This window comes from Cavenderia fasciculata (genome assembly GCF_000203815.1).
Source record: "Cavenderia fasciculata unplaced genomic scaffold Scf_ET2XIPL01COFD4-5, whole genome shotgun sequence".
NCBI classification, from domain to species: domain Eukaryota; phylum Evosea; class Eumycetozoa; order Acytosteliales; family Cavenderiaceae; genus Cavenderia; species Cavenderia fasciculata.
The window spans coordinates 335,667-358,229 of record NW_004457695.1 but is presented as its reverse complement, the minus strand read 5'-3'; the positions used below and the strand labels follow the sequence as shown (position 1 = coordinate 358,229).

Below are 22,563 nucleotides of genomic sequence, written 5' to 3'. Positions count from 1 at the left end.
AGAAACGACTGTAATAGTGTAACCACTCCCTTTGTTCAACTAGTAGTGTCCCATTACATTAGATATAGATTACCCCCTACCTACTATTTCAAGATCCCACACCATCACTACTACTTCTAGTACACCATTTTTCTTTTCTTTTGACAGATAGATGGAAAGATGGATGGGAGGGTTATTTTTAGTTTATACACTTTTTTTTTAATTACTGGCGATACTTGGTCAGTCCAAATACATGATCACTTCCCCTCCCATACATCCATATTACAGCCCCCACTATATTGATGGGGAATGATATGTATTAAATACAATGTGACACCTTTTCCTCTTTTATAGTTGGTATCACAGTTCACTCTTGGTCAACTTTAATTCGCTCAACTCTGTGTTTCGAATTATGTTTCGACATCATCAATGTGACCAAAATAGATATTGGTCAAAACGAAAGAATGAAAGAATGACATATACATATGTTAGTCAGTCAGTCTGCATACCCAACTACCAATACGAATAATTAAAAATATTGAGACAGCATTGTAGTGGTGGTGTTGTTGGTGGTGGTTGATGATGTCGACTTGATCATTCACAATGTTCACAAATTAAATTTAAATAGCCAATTAATTTACTTTTATCTTGTATTCATTCATTTGTCGATGTTGTTCCCATATTCTTTTTTCATTTAATCCAAAAAAAAATATTATTATTATTTCCCTCTTTTTTAAAAAAAAGATAATTAATTTTATATAATTAAAGATTAAAGATTAAATCAATACCCACCATTCTCCTACACATCTACTCTTTCTTTCACTTTTGTCCAATCAAAATTCCCATTCACATTTTGGATTATTAATTTTAATTTCCAATCCAAGTTTTATATAATTTACACAATTTGACCAAAAAACAAAATTTATCCAAAACCAATGATAAGGTTACACTCTATTTATTAATTAATAATCAAGGTAAGAAATACTTTATACTCTTCTCTACTGTGATACACTCATTCATTCATTACTCATGAACGAATATGATATGATATTCATTCATACGTTCACATGGAATTAGTTCTCTTCTTTTTTATTTTGTCTATTTAAAATCGAATCATTATTATTATTGAATCACACATATTAATTTCTTGGCATGCCGTGGAGTGATGTTGTATCATCCAATCCAATACATAAAATAGGTTGTTTTCCAAACAAAATGGATTCATTTTTATTGTTCACGTTCAAAATCAAATAGAGATATTATTTTTTTATCCCCATGCAATCTAAATCTCATCATCATCTTTTTAAAACCACTCGTCAAAAATATTAATTGACATTTTTAAAAACCATTTTCTATAAATACCCTATAGACCCAATTTTAAACCTACCAAAAATAATATATAGAATATAAAAAAAAGAATGACAATGAATTCAATATTGTAAGTTTCAAAAAAAGAATTATACTTTATATTTCCAAAACTAATATTTACATGACCCTTTTTAAAAAAGAAAAAGAAATCAAAATATTGTTTTGGTCATTTTATTTTTTTTATTGATCAATCATCATGTATTGTCTGATTTTCTAGATGATGATGAATGCGAAATTGAAGATATAGATATGGCACCACCAAAATTATATCAAAATTATGATTATGGTAATTATAGAGAAAAGATGCCAAAAGAATCTTTTTTATTAATTTTTAATTTTTTATTTTAGATTGTAGTAGAGCATCATTTATAACTATACCACTTGGTACAGCTGGAGGATTGGATGAATCCAATTTATCATCATTTTTACTTACCAAAAAAGGATCAAATGTTTTCATTGCACTCGATGCAGGTACTATATGGGCTGGTGTCAGTCAATTTATTTCATCGAGTTCAAAGTGTTCTAGGTTCTTTGATATCACATATCCATCGTGGGCCACAACAGTTGACCAAAAGGTAGCTTGGTTTATTCGAAACCATATATTGGGCTATTTTATAGGTCATAGTCATTTGGATCATGTCCAAGGATTAATCGAGTCAAGTCCCGAAGACTATCTATCATCCATTGCATTTGACTTTAAACCACCCATCAACAATGGATTACTACAAATTCTCAGATCACTCTTATCACCAGCTCAACAACAACAATCTAATCCATCACCAACCATTCTCCAGAAAAAGTCAATCATCGGATTACCATATACAATCAATGCAATCCAAACCCATTTATTTAATAATGTCATTTTCCCAAATTTACCAAGTGTATGTAAAATTAAAAACAAAACAAAAATAATACTTATAAAAAGATTAATATTAAATTAAATTATTTTTAGTTTGGTAGATATGAATATTTTACACTTGATAATACAGTAAAATATAATTTAATTGATTTGGTAACTGTAAATGAAACACAAAAATCATCAATGAAAGGACAATTCCCAAATAATATTCAAATCACTCCATTTGAACTATGCCATAATGATATCATGTCTTCAGCATTCCTTTTCCAAGATATGACAACCAATGAACAAATTGTATTTTTCTCAGATACAGGTGTACCAAGTGGAAATTATAATTGTGATTGGAAAGAAAAAATTAATGTAAGTCGAGAAAAAAAGAAAGAAAGAATTGTTTCTTTTATTAATTATTTATTTAATTTTTAGGTTGTTTGGAGAAATATTAAAATTGATAAATTAAAAGCCATTTTTATAGAAAGTTCATTTACTAGTAATACAAGTGATTCACAAATGTATGGTCATCTTAGACCAAAGGATGTAATGGCATTGATGGAACCATTATTAATGAAATCACAACAAACCATTCCAAGAACGACATCACTCCGACACGTTAAATTAATCATCGAACATATTAAACCACTTGCCAACCAATTCTATAGTCGTCTCAGTCTCAAACAACAAATCTTTAAAGAATTGACTGACAATAATCCTTTTAATATCAATGTTATTATTCCACAACAAGGCGAACCAATTTGTATATAGACATTAGTTAACTAAATTAATAACACCATACCCTCCAAAATAACACATTGGGTAATAACAATATTTTTCCCTCCCCACTCCATGTTTCTGAATATTTAATCTCTCTTTCCTTAGGCTATTGACAAATAATAAATCTCTTCTTAATTTTTTTTTAATTTAAATTCATTTTTTATTATTATTATTATTAATACTATAAATAGATTTTGATTTGATTTGATTTGATTTGATATTACTTTTGTTTTTTTTTGATATTCGTACTTTTTTTTTTTTTTTTTGTTATTATTATTACTTATTGAACTGATTCTTCAGTAGCAAGATTAGAATTTACATTATTATTATTATTTGTTGGAGTGATGTTACCGCCGTTATTTTTGATTGATTTTTTTTTTCTTGAAGATCTTTTATCATTTGAAGATTCGTGTTCTGATCCTTCATCACTTTGACTATAATTATCACTTGGTGAATCACTATAATTTACAAATGAACCTTGACTTTGACTATCAAAAACTTCAAACTCGCTTGTTTCATCTGGATTCCAATCAGACGAAGTGGTTGGTGCATTACGTAATGGTAGATTGGAAGTGTTGGCAAGGAATGCAGAGTTTACTGCATATGGAGCGGCAGTATGTTGTTGTTGGATTGGTGGTGAAGCTACTGATGCAGCAGGTTGTTGAATAGTTTGTACTTGTGGTGGTACTACAGTTGTTTGTTGTTGTTGTTGTTGTTGTTGTTGATGGATAGGAGGAGTATGTTGTTGGACAACTGACTGTTTGGGACCATTACCATTCATTGATAGCTGACTAGTGACACTACTGTTGCTGCCGTTGCTGTCAACCTTTTTATGTGTCTTTTTGTGTTGAGAGTCTGAGCTGCCGAGAAGATTGCTGATGCCGTTGGTGACAAGACTGGCACTAGAGCTCATGATCTTGCTGGCGACAGCGGTGGCCGAGTTGGGAGATTCGGCCGATGGAGAGGGTGGAGGTGGGAGGGCCGAGAGATGGTCGGGTACGGGTACGAGTGGGACATAGCCCGACGAGGGGAGGTTGGTGACAATGTATGGTAGACGATTGGCGTATTCAGAGACATAGCTATTCGAGTCGAGCGATGCTTCAAATCGGTTCTCGGCAAGCTTGTCTTGCATCTTGAGGAAGAGTGTGATGAGCTGCGTACGCTTTTCTTTGGGCAGTACTCCAAATGCCTGATGGGTGATGTTTTGCATGAGGGTGGATGCGTAGGCGTTGGACAGTGTCTTTTGCATGACCAAGTACTGCAACGTGCGGTTTGTGTCAAACAACAGTGGCTGTGCAATGGCGCTCCATCCCGACAAACCAAACTGGTTCTCGTCAATGTTGAGGTAGACCAGGGTCGAGTTGGCACGCAACATCTCACCGATAATCGACGACATGGCGTCGGTCATACCATTCTCTGAAATGTCAATCTCGCGCAACGACTGGTTCTTGACCAACTGTTCGAGCAGCGGGAACAACGACTTGCCGAGTGGGTAGCGACCTCCAGCGACGTTGAGTGTGCGTACGGCCGGGAACGCTGAAATAAACTGTGCGAGCAGGGCAGCGAGCTGGTCGCCGTCCGGACCCTGTGCAAAGTAGTTGTTGCCGATATTGAGCTCGTGCAAGTTAAAGTTGTCAATGTTTTTGAGTGCGTGCACCAGCTCCATCAACGATCGACATGTCAACTTGTTGTTGGAAATGTCCAAGCTCTCGAGATAACGGCATCCCGAGATAGACTTGGCCAACACGGTTGCCTCGCGGGCACCCAAAGCATTGTTGGACAAGTTCAAGGTAAAGTGGGCAATCTTGCGATTACGGTTCAACGCCACAAAGATGTCTTCCAACGCGTCGCTGTTGAGAGAGCACTGCGACAGGTTCAAATTGGTCAACGTGGTGACCGAATCAAACACCTCGCTACCCAACAACTTGGACGATGCTCTTGTGATGGGATTGCCCGACAGATCCAATCTGGGCACATCAATGACACGTAGTGGTGGACCCATAATCGAAAAGTTGAGTGAGCATTTGGATAATACCAAATTCTCCAAGTTGTGATACCCCTTGATTTTACTCATCCACGACGCCAACGCACTCGATCCTAAATCTCCCATCTTATTATTTGATAAATTCAAATATCTCATTGCCAATGACATTCCAAAATTTCTTTCAAATGATTCAAATAATATTACTACAGTTCTAAAAATAAATAAATTGTAAATATAAAGACTTGTTTTTTTTTTTGATTATGTGTAAGTTGTACATACCTTGGTTGTAATTCACATTTTGATAAATCAAGACTAACTAGACCATGTTGAATTCTTGAAAAACATTCGGTGAGGGTAATCATGACTGGATAGATGATTGAGTTTTTAGAGATATCCAACATTTGAATTCTATTGCTACTATTTCTAACCAATGATGTTGCAATTGGTTGGAATGATTGTTCAATACGTAGATTTGATATATTTAATTTAGTCAATGTTCTATTTGTCTCTAAACACATTCCTAATGCAGATATAACTAAAATGTAATATTATCATTAATATATATATATAATTATTATTATTATTATTATTTATATACTTACTGTTGGCATGTGGTAAACCAGATAAATCAACTGATCTGAAATAGGTATTATGACGTAATGAAACAATAGCAGTGAAAAGATTAAAACTAATTTCAGAGGTTGGATCAATACCTGGACACTGAGTAAAATCCAATTCAGTACTACCATTTTGAACAATAGATTCTACATATCTAATAAAATCCAATGTACTAACAGTCTTGTAGAAATAACTATGTGCAATATATGTATCAATAAATCCATTGGCTGGTGACATTACTAGAAAGAGAAAATAAAAATAAAAAGAGAGTGTAAATAGATGATTGATTAATTGATTGATTTGATTTGATTTGATTTGATAGTTTCATACCCAAAGGAGTATCATATGGTAATAATTTGTTATCTGGGAATGTTAATTTAAAACTATGTTCTTGAGGGAATCCACAAGTAATTTGACGATAACTCTTTCTAATGGCGAGTACCAAGTTTTGAAGTTTCTCCAACGATGCCTTGCAAGTAATTCCCAAACCGAGATCATTTGGTGTCTCTGGATTAATGTATTTAATGACAATGGTTTCATCATTATCAAGATACATAATCTCTGATATATTATAAAGATGACATTCTATTTCAATCTATATTGAATAAAAATAAACAATTATAGTGAATATATATAATAACTATCTTTACTTTTCATTCCCTTTTCTTTTCTTTTAAACATACAGATTTACCAAAAGCACCTTTCTTTAAAGACATTAATTTGTATTTACCAACAACGATCAAACGTTTATTGAAACCTGATCCAGAGGGTGTTGGTGATTTGTTTGCATCTACCCATACTTGATGTGTATTCTCTTCACCAAACAGGCCACCTATCGTTCCCAAACTCTCTTCAACAAATTCTGTAATGTAATGTAAAAAGAGTAGGTATTAACTATTAGTATACTCTAATAATACGTTCAATATTGCCTAGCAAGTCAACTCCATCCCTATAAGTACTTACTGGGATCCATTTCATCTGGTGATGCCATTTTATATTATTTGTATGATTCAAAAGAATCTCCTCGATCTACTATATATATATATCTTATCTACTACTACTACTACTATTATATATCTGCTATAACAAATATATATAAACAAAACTTCAACTTCAACTTCTACTTTTTCTTTTATTTCTTGGGTGACCAGGCTTGATATTAAATTATGATTACGATAGTTGATTGTTATTATTATTATTATTATTATCTTTACTACAATTAATTATTATCTATATCTATTTTAGTATTTGTTGTTTAATATCTTTTATGCTGTAGACGAATGAAACTCTTGTTGTGCGAAACGGATCATCGAAAAGATCATGAATGAGCAGAAGGAATTCACTCAGAGTGATGCTTGTGAGCAGCTGAATTTTTTGAACCCACCCTTTTTTTTTCTCGATCCTAAAAAGGAAACCATTTGATCCTGGCAAGATTCATATTTTACAAACCAAATTGAAGTTCTAAATATTTTAAACATATATATATATATATATATATGTTAAACTTCCAAAGGGTATTTGATATTGAACAAAGAAGATTTTAAAAAGAATGACAGTGCCAACACAATGGACGTAGTTAAAAAAGGAACAATATCATCTTGAAAATTAAAACCATCACCACTACCACCTAGGAACAAGTTTTGGATGTTGGTGTACATCATAGTAGAGAAAAAAGAATAGGCACATTGATGAAATAGATTGTTACCAATATCCAAGATGGTGATAGTTTGGTTGTGTTTAAATGCTCGGTCCAAGTCATTGGTCCATATAGCAAATGGTTACCAAAGAGAGAGAGAGTTGTAAGGACTTGAAACACGATGGAATACTCCAACATCTTACACAACAACCAGTAATCAAACATCTGGAAATTCAAAATGACTATGTTGATTTGGTGACTTGATTAATCTGTTGACCGTTCCATATTGTTTGGAATCGATCAATGTGATTATAAGCCCATTTTTCACGGATGATCATGAAGATGGATCGAATTTTGCGACTCTATTTCCCAAAATACAACCATCCTTAGCTTCAACTAGCATTCTTATGATATCACCTTGTACATATGGTGTCAAGTAACGAGATGTCATTATTATTAATTATTATTATATTTCTATTTAATTGTTGTATATATAAATTATCTCTTTTTGAAACAAAAAAAAAATTACGAAAGGATTATCAAGTGAGGGAAACTGAACAAAAGTTGGCTTACTGAGCTTCACAAATTTGCTTTTCAAAAACAAATTTGGTTTTATTATTAATAAATATATATATATCACACTCAATTGATTGTTTAAGATATATATATTACCAATAAATTTCTTTTGTAGATTTTGATTCAGTCAAAAAAGGAGCAATATCATCTTCAAAATTAAATCCGTCACTGAGGAACAGATATTGGATGTTGGTATCTATCAACGACGATAAAAAAGAATAGGCATCTTTATGAAATTGATTGTATCCAACATCCAACATGGTAATAGTTTGGTTTGATTTGAATGCTTGTTCCAATTCAATACTCCATTTCAAATAGTTACCATTGATTGAGAGAACTGTGATAGTGGAGTTGGTTGATATCAAATTGGATAGATATGGAACCATTTCATCAAATAGTGAATCTTCCAATAATAATTTAGTTATACTTTTACAATGACTAAATGTATCCCATAGTTTTGGTGTCATCATAACTGACATGTTTTCCAAACATAGATAGTCAATGTTTACTGATGATACCGGTTGTGTCTTGTTTCTACCACTCCAAATTGAATCAAATGCCATTTGGAATATCTCTACATTTTCTAGTTGACTTGGGTCACATCCCAAGGTTAGATGTAATCTTTTAAGAGTTGTATTATTTCTGATATTATTACATGATTCTATCCAATCATCCATTAAAACTTTGTTGAATGGTCCATTACCCAAACCTCCACCTAGATTTATTTGTACTTGTAATTTACTTGGATCGATAATTACTTTGAGTGATTCCAAGCATCTGTATAGATCCGATCGTACAATCCTTTTTAAATAAAAAAATTCTATATAATCTTGTCTAATTTCCAGATGTCTGATGGTTGGTGAGATGTGTTGAAGTAGGGTGTCTTGATTGAGGTGTATTTGACCTTTCCAAGTATCAATACTCAGTCTAAGAGTATGTGGTTGAAGATCTTTAACCATTTCAATAAACGATTCTTCATATCCACCATCAGACCTGATACTTTTAAATACATTGGTTGACAGTGACACAGAGTTGGGTGTAAACCCTCCATTAAAATATTTTGACCATTTTGATATCTCTAAACTGTCTATTGGAAACCCTCTTATATCTTTTAGTACAAATTTGGTGTCTATATGAATATTCATATGTGGATACTCTTTTTGTATAGTCTTTAATGCTTGCATTGCAGGTAAATTGATATAACTTTGACATTTAAAATTGATTGTTTTCAAATTGGGTAATTGTCTAATCAACTCATTCCCATCTATAAATGATGATGATGATTGTTTATGATGATTATCTTTAAATGACCATTTCAAAGTTTGAATATATTGTGAAGAGCAGAGAGAGTATATGTTACTTGATTGTATTGATTCAAGTATCTTGATCATGTTCAAGTGACCATTAAATACAATCTTTGACCTCTGTCTAACTACTGTGAACCACCACTTTGAAACTAATGCAATATCGAGTATATCTTGTACAGTCAAAGTGATCATCTCCCTCTTGATAACTCCATCAATCATTGATTGACTACTAATCCTACTAATATCTCTAGGTTTGCTACTACCAGTCAAACAAGTAATGACTTGCTTAGATTCTATCAGCAATCTAATGATACACCCTTGAATATATTGATTTATACTAGATGCCATTATTATTATTATTATTATTTATTCGTTGTATCTTTAATATTTGTTATTGATGATCGAAGAACCAAGTAACCCAAACCTGCCTTGAGAAGGTCTTTGAAAAAACAAAAAAAAAAGAGAAAGTAGATAATTTATTCATTGTTTTACAAACTTTTTCATCATCTTCATATATATCAAAGTTGGTACAATATATATTAATATTAATATTTAATCATTTTTACAGATTTAGATTGAGAGAAAATAAGGAACAATATTGGCTTGAATATCAAGATATTGAATGTTGGTGTCCATCAATGCTGTTAAAAAGGAAAGGAGACTTTGACTAAATTGATTACCGTCTGCATCCAACATGGTTTTGTTGGATTAGAATGCTTGTTCCAAGTCATTGGTCCATTCCAAACTGTTGCCTTTAATTGAAAGAGAGGTAATGGTGGAATTGGTAGAAATTAAATGAACTAGAGATGGTTCCATTTCACATCTATTTATGGTAAATTCAATCAATGATAAACTGGTAATAGTTTTACAATGACAAACTGCCAACCACATTTTCGGTGTCAGCAAACTAGACATGTGCATTGACTACCCTCTTGAAATGTCCAACTTAGCGTTTGGATATCTCTCTTTTTAAACTCTTCATCAATAATTGATAGAAGACTGACTTTATCACAACCAAAAATTATAGGACCCTCTTTAATATTGGGTGCTGAGAATTGTTTCGAAATTGATTGGGCTGTCAAAAACCTAATGATACAGATATCATTTTGATTATTATTATTAATAGTTGCTTATATGTTGTATATTATCTCTTTCTTACTCTTTAATTTTAAATGAAAAGGCCTTTCCCTTTTTTTTTTTGATGTTGTTGGCTGACATACTGAACTGGAAACTCAAAATTACATCAAAAAAATTTAAGGAATCCAAAAGAGAATGATGAATTAGATCTAATTTGGTGATCTACACAAAGATGTAAAATCCGTGTGTAAAAAAAGTAGATCTAATATATTTATAAAGTCTAATATAAGTATATCTTAAAATAATAAAAAATTCCCAGAATTTTGAAATGATTTAAGATATCTAATTGGGAGAGAAAAGGAAAGGAGATCAGATAGATTGTTGGGTTTGAATGTTTGCTCCAAGTTATTATAATACTTTTATGATACTTAAACCACATTTAAATTGAGTATTTCTAATTAATTAATATTATTTCTAATGAGACTGTCAGCAAGCTAAAGTGCGTTCATTCCGATTTTAATCGATCGGAACCTTTTAAAAAAAAAAAAAAAATAAATAAAAAAAAGAAAATACGATTATTATTTTATTATTATTATTTGTTACATTATCTGTACAAAAAAAGAGAAATGAGAAAATATATTTTTATTATCATAGATACAAAAGAAGAGAAGAAAGGAGGAAAAAAAAATAAATAAAAAAACCCAAAAATCTCACACTGAAGTTGAAAAACGAATAGTAGTGCGCTCATGCGATGAATCTGTCTGTTTGTATTTTTTACTCAAGAGATTATTAATAGTATTAGTATTTGTAGTAGAGAAGGAGAAGAGTAGTTTAATATTGCTTATTGTTGTCAGAGAAGAGAAGAGAGAAAGGAAAGAACAAAAGTCAGTTTTGTCAATCCATATTATCATCAACTCATTAGATTGCATCCACATCTTTGTATCAAAGTACTATAGTAGTAGTACTATAACAACAACAAACAACAAACAACAAACAACAAACAACAAACAACATTAACTATAAAATACAGTATCAATCAATCAAAAACAGTAGTCATGGCAGTAAAGAAAGGAAATACATCATCAAAAGCATCAAAGGCTGTAGAGATTAAAGAGTCGATCCACAAGACATTGGGAGCCAAGGCAGTGGAGGAGATTGACGAGACGATCATCGACTACATTACCGGTGTGTTTGAAGACGACTCGATGAACAGTGACCGTGACGAATTGATCGAGATGCTGACTCCTTTTTTGCAAGACTTTGCTGGTGGATGCGAGGACAAGGCCGGCGAGCTTGTGCGCAAGGTCATCGACAGTTTGGTGGCCGAGGGGATCGTGCGTATTGACCAGACGGGCGGAGCAGTGCAACAGCTGCTGCAACCGGTCAGTTTGTTGCGTCTGGACGATCGTTTGGACGCTGCGGTCGCCTGGATGAAGCCCGATGACAACATCTCGATCGTCAACAGAGAGCAGCTCGAGGCCAACGAGAAGAGATACAACGCAAGAAAGGAAGCACGTGTCGCCAAGGAAGAGCGTAAAAAGGTTAGGGCAAACCAGGCTTTGCAAGCACTGCAAGCATTGCAAAAGCAACAGACTATGGAGATGTCACTCGCACGTGGTACATTGCAGAGCAGAGACATCCACGTTGAAAACTTTTCGCTGTCGTACGGCAAGATGGATCTCATTATCAACGGAGACTTGCATCTCAACTTTGGTCGCAAGTATGGTTTGATCGGGCGTAACGGTACAGGTAAGACCACGTTGTTGCGTCACATTGCATCGCGTGAGATTGACATTAAGAACAACCTGTCGATCCTCCACGTCGAGCAGGAAGTCAACGGTACCGAGCAGACTGTCATTGACTGTGTGCTCGAAGCCGACATTGAACGTGAGCGTTTGCTCAAGGAGGAGAAACGTCTCAACGCACTGCCCGACAATGAGCGTGCCAACTACTCTGAAAAGATCCGTGACATCTACGAGCGTCTCAATGTGATTGACGCACACACTGCCGAGAGCAGAGCAGCCGCCATTCTCGCCGGTCTCGGTTTCACCGACGAAATGCAGCAACAAGCCACCAAGCAATTTTCCGGTGGCTGGCGTATGCGTGTCTCGCTCGCCCGTGCCCTCTTTATCCAACCCGATGTACTCATGTTGGATGAACCCACTAACCATCTCGATCTGTTTGCCTGTTTGTGGCTCGAGAGCTACCTCATCAACTGGGGTCGTACCCTCGTCATTGTGTCTCATCACCGTGACTTCCTCAACTCGGTGTGTACCGATATTATTCATCTCAACAACAAGAAGCTCGACTACTACAAGGGTAACTACTCGACGTTTGAGCAAACCCGTCACGACCGTCTCCGTTCACAACAAAAGGCATTTGACGCACAACAACAACAACGTAAACACATCCAAACCTTTATCGATCGTTTCAGATACAATGCCAAGCGTGCCAAGATGGCTCAATCCAGAATCAAACAATTGGAAAAGATGGACGTCATATCCGAAGTACTCGACGATCCAACCGTCACCCTCTCCTTCCTCGAAGTCGATCCTCTCACCCCTCCCATCCTTCAACTTCAAGATGTCGCTTTTGGCTACAAACCTGAAAATCTCTTACTTAAAAATCTTAATCTTGGTATTGATATGAATAGTAGAGTTGCTCTTGTTGGTGCTAATGGTGTTGGTAAAGTAAGTAGAAAAAGAAAATAGAATGAAACAAAAAAAAAAAAGATAATAATAATATTTAATATTTAATTTATTAATTAATTTATTTTTATTTTTTTTATAGACAACATTACTTAGATTATTATCAGGAGAATTGGAAGAAACTTCAGGTAATGTTATTAGACATGGTAAATTAAAGTTTGCACGTTTTTCACAACATTTTGTCGATCAATTGGATCTTAGCAAGAGTCCACTTGACAACTTTTTGGCAAAATACCCAGGCACTAGTCCTCAGGTAGCACGTTCACACCTTGGTAGATTTGGTCTCTCAGGTGATTTAGCTCTCCGTACTGTCAACACCTTGTCTGGTGGTCAAAAGAGTAGAGTAGTACTCTGTCAAATTGCATTCACCAAACCACATATTCTCTTGCTCGATGAACCTTCGAATCATCTTGATATCGATACTGTCGACGCCCTCATTCAAGCTCTCAATGAATTCCAAGGTGGTATTCTCATGGTTAGTCACGACGAGCGTCTTATCAATCTTGTTTGTGATGAAATTTGGTATTTCGATGGTGATGATGATCAACCAAAACAAGTCTTACAATTTGAAGGTGATTGGGATGATTATAAGAAACAAGGTAAGAAGAAAAAGAAAAACAAAATATTTATTTAAAAAAAAAGTAGGAATCAAATTTATTAATTTATTAATTTATTTTTCTTTTTCTTTTTTTACTATAGTTTGGAATATGTAATAATAATTGTTATAAAAAATTAAACAAGATCTTAATATATATATAAATAATTAACATTGTAATTTTATAAATTACAGTGTTTAAACTTTAAAATTGTTTAAAAGAGCGAGTTGGTATTGTTTCAGAGGATGCATCTTCATCGACGATATCATTAATAAGTTTCTTTTCTCCACCAGAAGATTTGATAGAAAGTGGGGTTAGGCCATATGGCAAGGCTATAATTTTTTTAACTACATTCCATGCATGGAAATATCGGGCTTTACCCTCTCTAACTTGATTCTGTATGTTTGCTTCAATAGAAGGTGAGTCTTTTAAAATCGTTAAAAATGCTTCCAGTTGTTCCAAAAGCCCTCTGATTTCAAGAACCTGTCCTCCATTTTCCAATTGTTGCCTGTAAACGGCGATTGTCGACTCTATATACTTTTTTATGTCACCCAACACTGACAGTTCATGAAATTGCTTCTCTAGTTTCTTTATCTCTCCCAATTGAAGAGTAAACTTTGTTTGTAAATCTAAATCTAAAAAAAAAGAGAATGTGTCAATATTTGAATTAATACTTTGTTCTGTTTCGCTCTACTCCTCCTCCTACTCCTACTTACTATCTTGATTAAGTTTATTTGCCATTTTCAATGCAGAATCTGATCCTTTTACAATCTCATAGTAGGCCTTTACAATTTCATTGTTTGGAAACCACTCGAGTTTAAATTCAGTGTGGATATGATGTTGATGAGAACAATTGAGTTCGCACTCTAGACAATGTAGGCAATCACTGGCATTATCAACAAACTGTGATTTGATTTTGGAAAGGGTGTCTCTGAATGCCCTACACCCGGTGAAAATGGAACTATGTCGCTGAGAGGTAAACGCAAGAGAGCAGCCTTGGTGACAAACCATAGTCTTGCATTCTGGACCCAAACACACAGTTGCATGACCTCCATCTGGCCATCTCTCCCCAGACATTATCTTTGCATGGGGTACCCCATCGATTAAAGCATATCCTTTATCTTTGACCCATTCTTCCATTGTCAAATCCTTGGTTTGGGTGATATATGCTTCAAGGTTTTGTTGTGATGCCAATTTATCGCTAATCTTGGTGTTGTCTCCTATCAGCTTGATGGTCTTTCCAATCTCTGGAATGTTTTTCATTAATTGGTTTCTAATTGCTCCAAGACTTTTCATTTCCGCCGTGGCAAATGGCACATTTGATCTGATTCTGTCAACCATAAACTGAACGACTCTTCTGGTTGTCTCTTCTATTTTCTTGGGCAAAACTCCTGTATTGTCAAACCCATACACTCCCTCTGAATCAATTGATTGAGATTTGATTGTGTTGTTTCTGTGTTGTGACCTGTAAATAATAAATTAAAAAAATAATTAACAACATACTAAATGTATTAGGATTTTCAGGTTCCACCTCTACACATACCATGGATTATCCAAAAATAAAACAGGTCTTGATCCAATTCCATTAATCATTTCATTGATAATACGTCTAGTATCGGATGCCACAATAAGAGTTTCACAAAATGTAACAATCGTTGAAACACATTGCATAGACTCTCGAGGAAGAATGGAAAATACATTACAGATAACATTTAGAGACTCGTGTGTTTTTCTTGTTAGTGGTCACCCACCGACCACATACCATACGCCAACAATCCTCGGAATGGTGCCTACCGATCTGAGAATAGACTCTATGTGTTGGGTGTCTTTGGTGAATCCTTCAACATCGGCAAAACCCGGTGTATCAATAAGAGTAATACCAAATAGATATACTCCACGGCGAGTATACTCGATATCGTATCGGCACACACTTTGTTTTACTCTCGCCAATGCCAGTCGACTCTAGGTCCGTTGCACGAAGATTGTCGGGAGAGTCGAGTTGGCCAGTGAGAATGTTGAGTAGATACTCGACCATCGTTGTTTTGCCACTGCCAGTTATACCCATCAATAAAAAGTAGTATCTGTCTCTGTCCGTACTGATTGAATTTTGGAGTTGATCGAAAACCGAAAAAAAAGAAAAGATGTTCCTCTATCAAATCCATATTGACCCGAAACTTTATGACTGGTTCTCCTTGATATTGATCAAATTTGACAACATGTGAAGCTAACATTTTTGATTTGTTTTTTTCATTCCAACGAATCAAATCCCTTGCCTGTACTAATTTCTCTGTTGTTCCCTAAAAATGAAATGGAAAAAAAATTAAAATAAATATATTTAAATATATTAATATTAATATTTAATATTTCACTTTTACCCTTTACTTTTACTTACATCTACATATTGAATGGTTGATGGAAACCTAACATTGTCATTCCCATACTCCTTTAATTGATTTGATATGGCTAATGTTTCCAGCAGGATATTCAAGTGTACCTTGACCATTTTTTTTTCCATTGAGACAAAACCCATTGTAAGTTTGTCCGTTTGTATAACAATATTTGCCATAATAGACTGGTACTTTGTCAATACTTGAACCATACCATGACCCTCTATCAGTAACGGTTAGAGTTTCTCCAACAAATCTCTTTACCACCAACATTTCCTCTGCCACATACTCTTCAGAATGTGGAATACTATTACTTTACAAAAAAAAATATGATTCTAGTTAATATATATTTTCAAAGTAACATGTTTCATTTTAAATGATCTTAATCTTGATTTTAATTGATTACATACCCTATTATATATTCTACTGTGTTTTTTATAAAAGAGATGGATTGATTTTTCATTACAGTCACTCTTCTAATTAAAATTGGAGCCTTTACAAAAAGGTCCATGACCAAAGATGATTGCTCCTCTTCTCCAACGATTGGATCGATCATGGCTTGAAATTGCTTCAACCTGGCAATCATCTGATCGAATTGACAATTATTTTCTCCAATCATGACCAACTTTCTCTTATAGTGTTCAAAACCAAGAAGACCCAATGAATCAATTAATTTGTGTTGAATCGGACAAATCTCCATTCTAATTGGAACCAAATTACTCGCATCCACTTGAATCAACTCGAAAATATTCTTGAGTTCATTTACAGTAACAAAATTCTTCTTTTGAACACATCCAAACAATGACACCTTGCTATTAAAACTGACCATACCCATTGAATCCTCTCTAGTATATTGATTGATCGCATTGGTCAATGAATCCAAAGAAAGGTCTGAACTGGTTTGTAATTGTATAGATTTTATAGAGTCTTTATTCCTAATTGTAAAAAAAAAAAAAAAAAAAATTTATATTTGTATTTTGAATATTATTCTAGGTTGTTGTTCTATCTATTTCTACACTTACTCTGATTCCAATGTAATTGTAATATCCATAACTGCACCAAATTCAATTTTACCAATGTAATGAAATCCAAATTGAGCTCTTAGAGACTCGATATCTTTTACCTTTTTGACTTCATCGGTGAATGGAGGAGAGTCATATAGCTCGATACAAGTGTGACCCATTTGTTTGAAAAAACGGAATTTAGACTTGTACCCTATTTTACCATCATAGGAATCACCAGCATCTGTTTGTAATGTCTTTTTTTCTCCATCACTCCTTTCAATCTTTGATCGATCAGTATGTGGATTTGTTGTTTTAATTTTACTACAAAATAAAAAAGAATAAATAATAATAATGTTAGAACAATCAGTTTAGATAAATATATATATAGAGAATATAGAAATAGTATTAGGATACTTGCAATGGATCAGATTGACTAAATACTTGGCTTTTTTTGGTGATCGACGATGGATCTGAAAAGTTTCCTTCCAAACCTTTACCCAAATCACCTCTGGTAATAAATAGAGGATTGTCTGTTGGTATGTCTATTACGAATGACATTTCTTATCACGTAACGAATAATTTAATTATTTAAATAGAGATTGATATATAGTAGATATATATATATATATATTGTAGGTATGGAAATAGATATCTATATAGTCATATAGTTATATAGAATCTATATAGATATTTTGATTTATAATAAATGATGATGTTTGCACCATAGTGTTCACAACATTGAACCAATCAGCAGCCAACAATAAACAATTGTTTAATTAAACATAGATAGACGTATTTTTTTGATAATAGCAGCTCTATAGTGTTAAACTAGTGCTCAGCCAGCAGAAGAGTAGAAGCGAAGCGATAGCGAAGCGATAGCGAAGCGATAGCGAAGCGATAGCGAAGCGATAGCGAAGCGATAGCGAAGCGATAGCGAAGCGATAGCGAAGCGATAGCGAAGCGATAGCGAAGCGATAGCGAAGCGAGCAATGTAATAATAATATATTGGTGTCTTGTTATTTGTTTCTATCGCTGACATAAGTGATCACTTTGGTAAGTATGACATGTGCACATGCAAGCTTTCATTAAATTTTTATACTCTTAAAATAAAATAAATAAAAGTATTTTATTTTAAAATTGTACAATCACCTTTTTATTTATGGTACAACAAGTTTAATCTTTTCTTGTACTAAATCCCAAGCCTTGTTGAATCTCTGTCTTCCCAAGTTGATTTGATCATTGATCGATTTTTCAACATCAGAGTTATCGACCAGACTGACAAATGTTTGGAGTGTCTCGATGATATCATTGACACTGTCGACCTCGTCCTTGGTGCCTTTTTTTTCAATCAACAACTTTCGCATATCCTCGTATGTCTTGATCGATACATTGAGAATGGCCTTGATATCACCCAACACTGCAAGTGTCGCAAACTTGTCTTTCAACTTTTTCATCTCCTCTAATCGTTCAATCAATTGTTTTTGGAGAACATCATCTAGATTGATAAAAAAATAAAAATGATGTTGGTTATTTATCTTTATATAATATATAATAATAATAATATATAATAATATATAATATATAATAATAAATAATAATTATTGCCAAAACTTACTATTTTCTTGAATTTCTTTGGCTTTAATTGATACTGAATCTACACCCTGACGAAGAGCATCATATTCATCTAAAATATTATTATTTTCAATCCATTCTAATTGGAATTTGGAATGGATATGGTATTGATGAGAGCAACCTAGAGGACAAACAAGACACTTTTGACATTCCTTTGAAGTGTCTGTAGCAATTGAAAGTACTTTTGATTTAAAATTTCTAAATGCTTTGCAGTTGGTAAACATGTTGCTCTGCTTGTCAGGTGTAAAGTCGAGATTACAACCTTGATGACACACCATATTCTGACAGTTGGGTGCCAAACAAACAGTTGCATAGACACCTCCAGGCCATTCAGTACGAGAGGACATCTTTGCCTTTGCTTTCCCATCGATGATTGCGAATCCCTTGTCTTTGATCCATTCCTCCATGGTCAACAATCGAGCCTTAACAATAGCTTCATCCAAATGTTCAACTGTCAATCTATCCAATATCCCGTTGTTGTCTTTAATGAGTTTCATCAACTTGTCAATTTGATTTAGTGTTTCCAATAGTTGTTTTCTGATATTACCAAGATTGCCCATTGCCTGTGATGAAAATGGCTCATTGTTTCTGATTCTTTCAATTAAAAAGTCTGTGACACTTTTAGTGGTCGCTTCCATTCTCGTTGAAAGGTTTGCAGAGTTATCAACTCCGCATAATCCTTCCGTATTTGCCTTGACTCCGGCTGAAACCTTGTTATTTGAATGTTGTGACCTATAATAATAATAATAATAATATATGTATTAATATTATTATTATTATTATTATTATTATTATTAATCGATTAATAATAATTGATTTGTTTAATATAACATACCATGGATTATCTAAAAAAAAGTCTGGTCTTTTGCCCATTCCAGAAATGACGCTATTGATGACTGCACGAGCTTCGGCAGCTTGATTTGCACTATCACAAAATGTAAAAATGGTGGATACACATTTAAAGGAATCTTGGGGAAGGATTGAAAAGACACTGCATAAAACCTTGAGGACATCAGTAGTTGCTCGTGTCAATGTTCCACTCACAACATACATGACACCATCTATCCTAGGAACGCTACCAACGGACTTTAGAATAGATGTCATGTGAGCACTGTCTTTGGTGAGTCCCTCGACATCGGCGAATCCAGGTGTATCAATAAGAGTAATACCAAATTTGTAAAAGTCGCCTTGATTGTATTCGATATCGTATCGACACACCGTCTTTGTTTTACTCTCACCAATGCCAGTCGACTCTAGGTCCATTGCACGAAGATTCTTGGGAGAGTCGAGTTGGCCAGTGAGAATGTTGAGTAGATACTCCATCATCGTCGTTTTACCACCGCCTGTTATACCCAGGAACAAAAAATAGTATCTGTCTCTGCCTGGCTTTACCGATTTTTTGAGACCATTATACAAACTTTGAAACAATGGCTCTTGGATATCATCAACATTGACTTGATAATTGAAAATATACTCTTGTGCAGTAGATCGATTGACAAACTCTACGCAATTTGAAATTGACATTGTTTTATAATCATCATTCCAACGATCACATTCTTGCTCTGTATTTAATGTAATTGATGTTCCCTAAAAACATTAAAAAATAATATTAATATTAATAAACAATACAATCACATTTATATTATTAAATAGTTTAATACATACATCTGAATAACAAATAGTTGATGGATAACTAACTTGATCATCCTTCCATAATCCATCAATTGATTTAAAGTGGTTTTTGTTTCCGGGGGGATAGTCTATTCTACCTTGACCATGTTTCTTTCCTTTTAAACAATGGCCTTTGTAAACTGATCCATTGATATTGTATGTATAGGTACCGTAATAGGTTGGAAGATTGTCTACTACTGGGCCAAACCATACATCCTTTTCAATGGTCGTTGGTATATCACCAATCAATCTCTTTACTGCCGATATCTCCTCTTCAACAACTGCCATTAAAGGTTGAACTTCTTTACTAGTAAATAAAAGTGATTGTTAGATTCATTGTACTCTTTTTTAATATTATTAATATAAATACATACGATATGATATATTCCAATGTATTTTTCATAAATTTGGCAGTAATATTTTGAAGGTTTTTCATTCTTCCACTTAGTAGTAATACCTTGCCAGCGAGGGCAGAGAGACTATCATAATACATTGTTTGGTCGGGGTCTCCCAAATTTTTCTCAATTACATCTTCACGGAATCTAGCCAATCTAACAATCATCTTTTCAAATTCACAATAGTTTGATCCAACCATTGCCAATTTGCTCTTGTAAAGTGCGAAATTAACATGATCCAAGTGAGAAAATGAAGTGTGTGGAATGGGACAAATCTCCATTCTCAAAGGTACCAAGTTTTGTTCATCCAACTTGAAACCATCGATAATAGCATTAATCCCTTCGATTGTTTGAGTATTGATACCACTATTCCTTTGAGAACAACCCGTTGCTACGACCGATGTAGTTAATTCCAAGTTGTTATTTGTTTCATGCTTACTTGTATTATTTTTCATGATAGCTGAAAATAGTTTAAAAGAAAAGTCTCCTCCAATCTCTCCTTTAATTGATTTTAATAAATCTATATTACTAGTTTGTAATAAAGAAAAAAATAGAAATACAAATTAATAAATACTACTCACTCTTTTTTTCAATCAATTAATTGATTAGACTGTACATACGATGATTCAAGTGTTACTTTGATTTCCAATAATCCACCAAGCTCAATTTTGTGAATATAATAAAGACCAAATTGTTGACGTAGTGTTTCAATGTCTTGTATGGCTTGTGTTTCCTTTGTCATTGGTGGCGACAAGTACACTTCAATCACTTTATGTGTCACTTTACGAGTCATGACGATAGTCAATTTATGATCATTGTTTGAACTTGAATAATCACCAATAACACTTGCCGATGCGAAACCATTTGACAATCCCAATTCAGTGTCTAGTTGTAATTTCTTTTTCACTTTGTGTTCGTTATCGAGTATTTCGTATTGTGAATCATCAGATTGACTGTAAGAAGTCTTGATTTTACTTTTAAAAGAATAATTAACAATTGAACATTAAATTTATTAATCGTCTGTCTTAATCATAATAATAATACATACGATTGATCTTCCAAATGATAGACTCGACCCTTTTTAGATTTAGTTTCATCAATACTAAAACCTGTTCCCAAATCACCCTCGGTGATAAACAATGGATTGTTTGGGGGAACGTTGATTACCAGTCTCGACATTTATTTTCTTTCTTCTTTGATTGGCTGTGCCACAAGTAAATAAGATATTAATAATTAACCTACTACAACTAATACTATTACTATTATAACTAATACTACTAATACTACTAATATTACTACCTCTACACTCTTTTGAATTAATTAATAATGAACTGAAGACTTGTTATATTTGTAGTTGTTGTTCATTGCAATTTTAGCTACTAAATATTTAAGATTGACAGCCCCCCCCCCCCCTACTGCCCCCGATCAAAAAGGGTAGGTATGATGGGTTGTAACCCCCTGAATGTGATAGAGATAGAAGCAAATATTTGAGTTGCAACTCAAAATCAGCTGATTGGTGCTTGTTAACAGTTTCATGAATACGAATAGCGAGCTAACTTTTAACTTTTAACTTTTAAATTTACACTTTAATTAAAAAGATGAATAAAAGAAAAGTTGGGTTGTTGTTTGTGTTTGTTCAACATAATATTATTTTGTTTGGTCGATGTGATAATAATAATAATAATAAATTGTTGTCGCAAGGCTCGTCGTGCTTTTATTTACAAACTAATCGATCGAGCAAACTATACATATTGTCTTGTTTTGACCGACAGAAATGAGTGTTTGCACCATGTTTTTTGATTCCTTTTTCGCATTCCGATTTTTTTATTTTTTTTTATTTTTTCATTCTTTTTTTTTTTCGCCAACAACGACAAAAAGGTCTTCTCGGTTTTTGTATTAGTTTGATTCTCTCCAAATACTCTCGCTCTCAACTATTATATTTATTTATAGTAGTATTTTATTTTTAGGTATGTTTTTATTGTTCTACTCAACGTAGAT

The 22,563-nt window shown here is 33.7% G+C and overlaps 6 protein-coding genes across 6 annotated transcripts; 2 read left to right on the top strand and 4 right to left on the bottom strand.

Moving 5' to 3' along the window:
- Positions 1 to 1,596: 1,596 nt before the first annotated feature.
- Positions 1,597 to 2,965, top strand: pdsA (cAMP phosphodiesterase; the record flags this gene model as incomplete). Its single annotated transcript, XM_004355153.1, has 4 exons — positions 1,597 to 1,633; positions 1,696 to 2,228; positions 2,300 to 2,566; positions 2,630 to 2,965. The coding sequence occupies 4 exons, from the start codon at positions 1,597 to 1,599 to the stop codon at positions 2,963 to 2,965; spliced, it is 1,173 nt and encodes a 390-aa protein (XP_004355205.1).
- Positions 2,966 to 3,254: 289 nt separating this feature from the next.
- On the bottom strand, positions 3,255 to 7,410 carry DFA_07708 (leucine-rich repeat-containing protein; the record flags this gene model as incomplete). The annotated part of the gene is made up of 9 exons (XM_004355152.1): positions 3,255 to 4,072; positions 4,295 to 4,559; positions 5,010 to 5,169; positions 5,238 to 5,493; positions 5,561 to 5,815; positions 5,907 to 6,171; positions 6,260 to 6,438; positions 6,494 to 6,605; positions 7,282 to 7,410. 9 exons carry the CDS (start codon positions 7,408 to 7,410, stop codon positions 3,255 to 3,257), a joined length of 2,439 nt encoding a protein of 812 aa, XP_004355204.1.
- Positions 7,411 to 7,880: 470 nt separating this feature from the next.
- DFA_07707 (uncharacterized protein) lies at positions 7,881 to 9,443 on the bottom strand (the record flags this gene model as incomplete). The annotated part of the gene is made up of 1 exon (XM_004355151.1): positions 7,881 to 9,443. The coding sequence occupies one exon, from the start codon at positions 9,441 to 9,443 to the stop codon at positions 7,881 to 7,883; it is 1,563 nt and encodes a 520-aa protein (XP_004355203.1).
- A 1,784-nt stretch (positions 9,444 to 11,227) lies between these two features.
- abcF1 (ABC transporter-related protein) lies at positions 11,228 to 13,593 on the top strand (the record flags this gene model as incomplete). The annotated part of the gene is made up of 3 exons (XM_004355150.1): positions 11,228 to 12,862; positions 12,963 to 13,479; positions 13,580 to 13,593. 3 exons carry the CDS (start codon positions 11,228 to 11,230, stop codon positions 13,591 to 13,593), a joined length of 2,166 nt encoding a protein of 721 aa, XP_004355202.1.
- Positions 13,594 to 13,680: 87 nt separating this feature from the next.
- DFA_07705 (uncharacterized protein) lies at positions 13,681 to 17,425 on the bottom strand (the record flags this gene model as incomplete). The annotated part of the gene is given in 9 exon segments (XM_004355149.1): positions 13,681 to 14,111; positions 14,193 to 14,941; positions 15,020 to 15,152; positions 15,418 to 15,625; positions 15,645 to 15,773; positions 15,918 to 16,176; positions 16,274 to 16,798; positions 16,886 to 17,188; positions 17,286 to 17,425. The coding sequence occupies 9 exon segments, from the start codon at positions 17,423 to 17,425 to the stop codon at positions 13,681 to 13,683; spliced, it is 2,877 nt and encodes a 958-aa protein (XP_004355201.1).
- A 599-nt stretch (positions 17,426 to 18,024) lies between these two features.
- Positions 18,025 to 21,744, bottom strand: DFA_07704 (uncharacterized protein; the record flags this gene model as incomplete). The annotated part of the gene is made up of 7 exons (XM_004355148.1): positions 18,025 to 18,362; positions 18,483 to 19,231; positions 19,335 to 20,086; positions 20,165 to 20,477; positions 20,545 to 21,093; positions 21,186 to 21,539; positions 21,614 to 21,744. 7 exons carry the CDS (start codon positions 21,742 to 21,744, stop codon positions 18,025 to 18,027), a joined length of 3,186 nt encoding a protein of 1,061 aa, XP_004355200.1.
- Between the last annotated feature and the right edge of the window lie 819 nt (positions 21,745 to 22,563).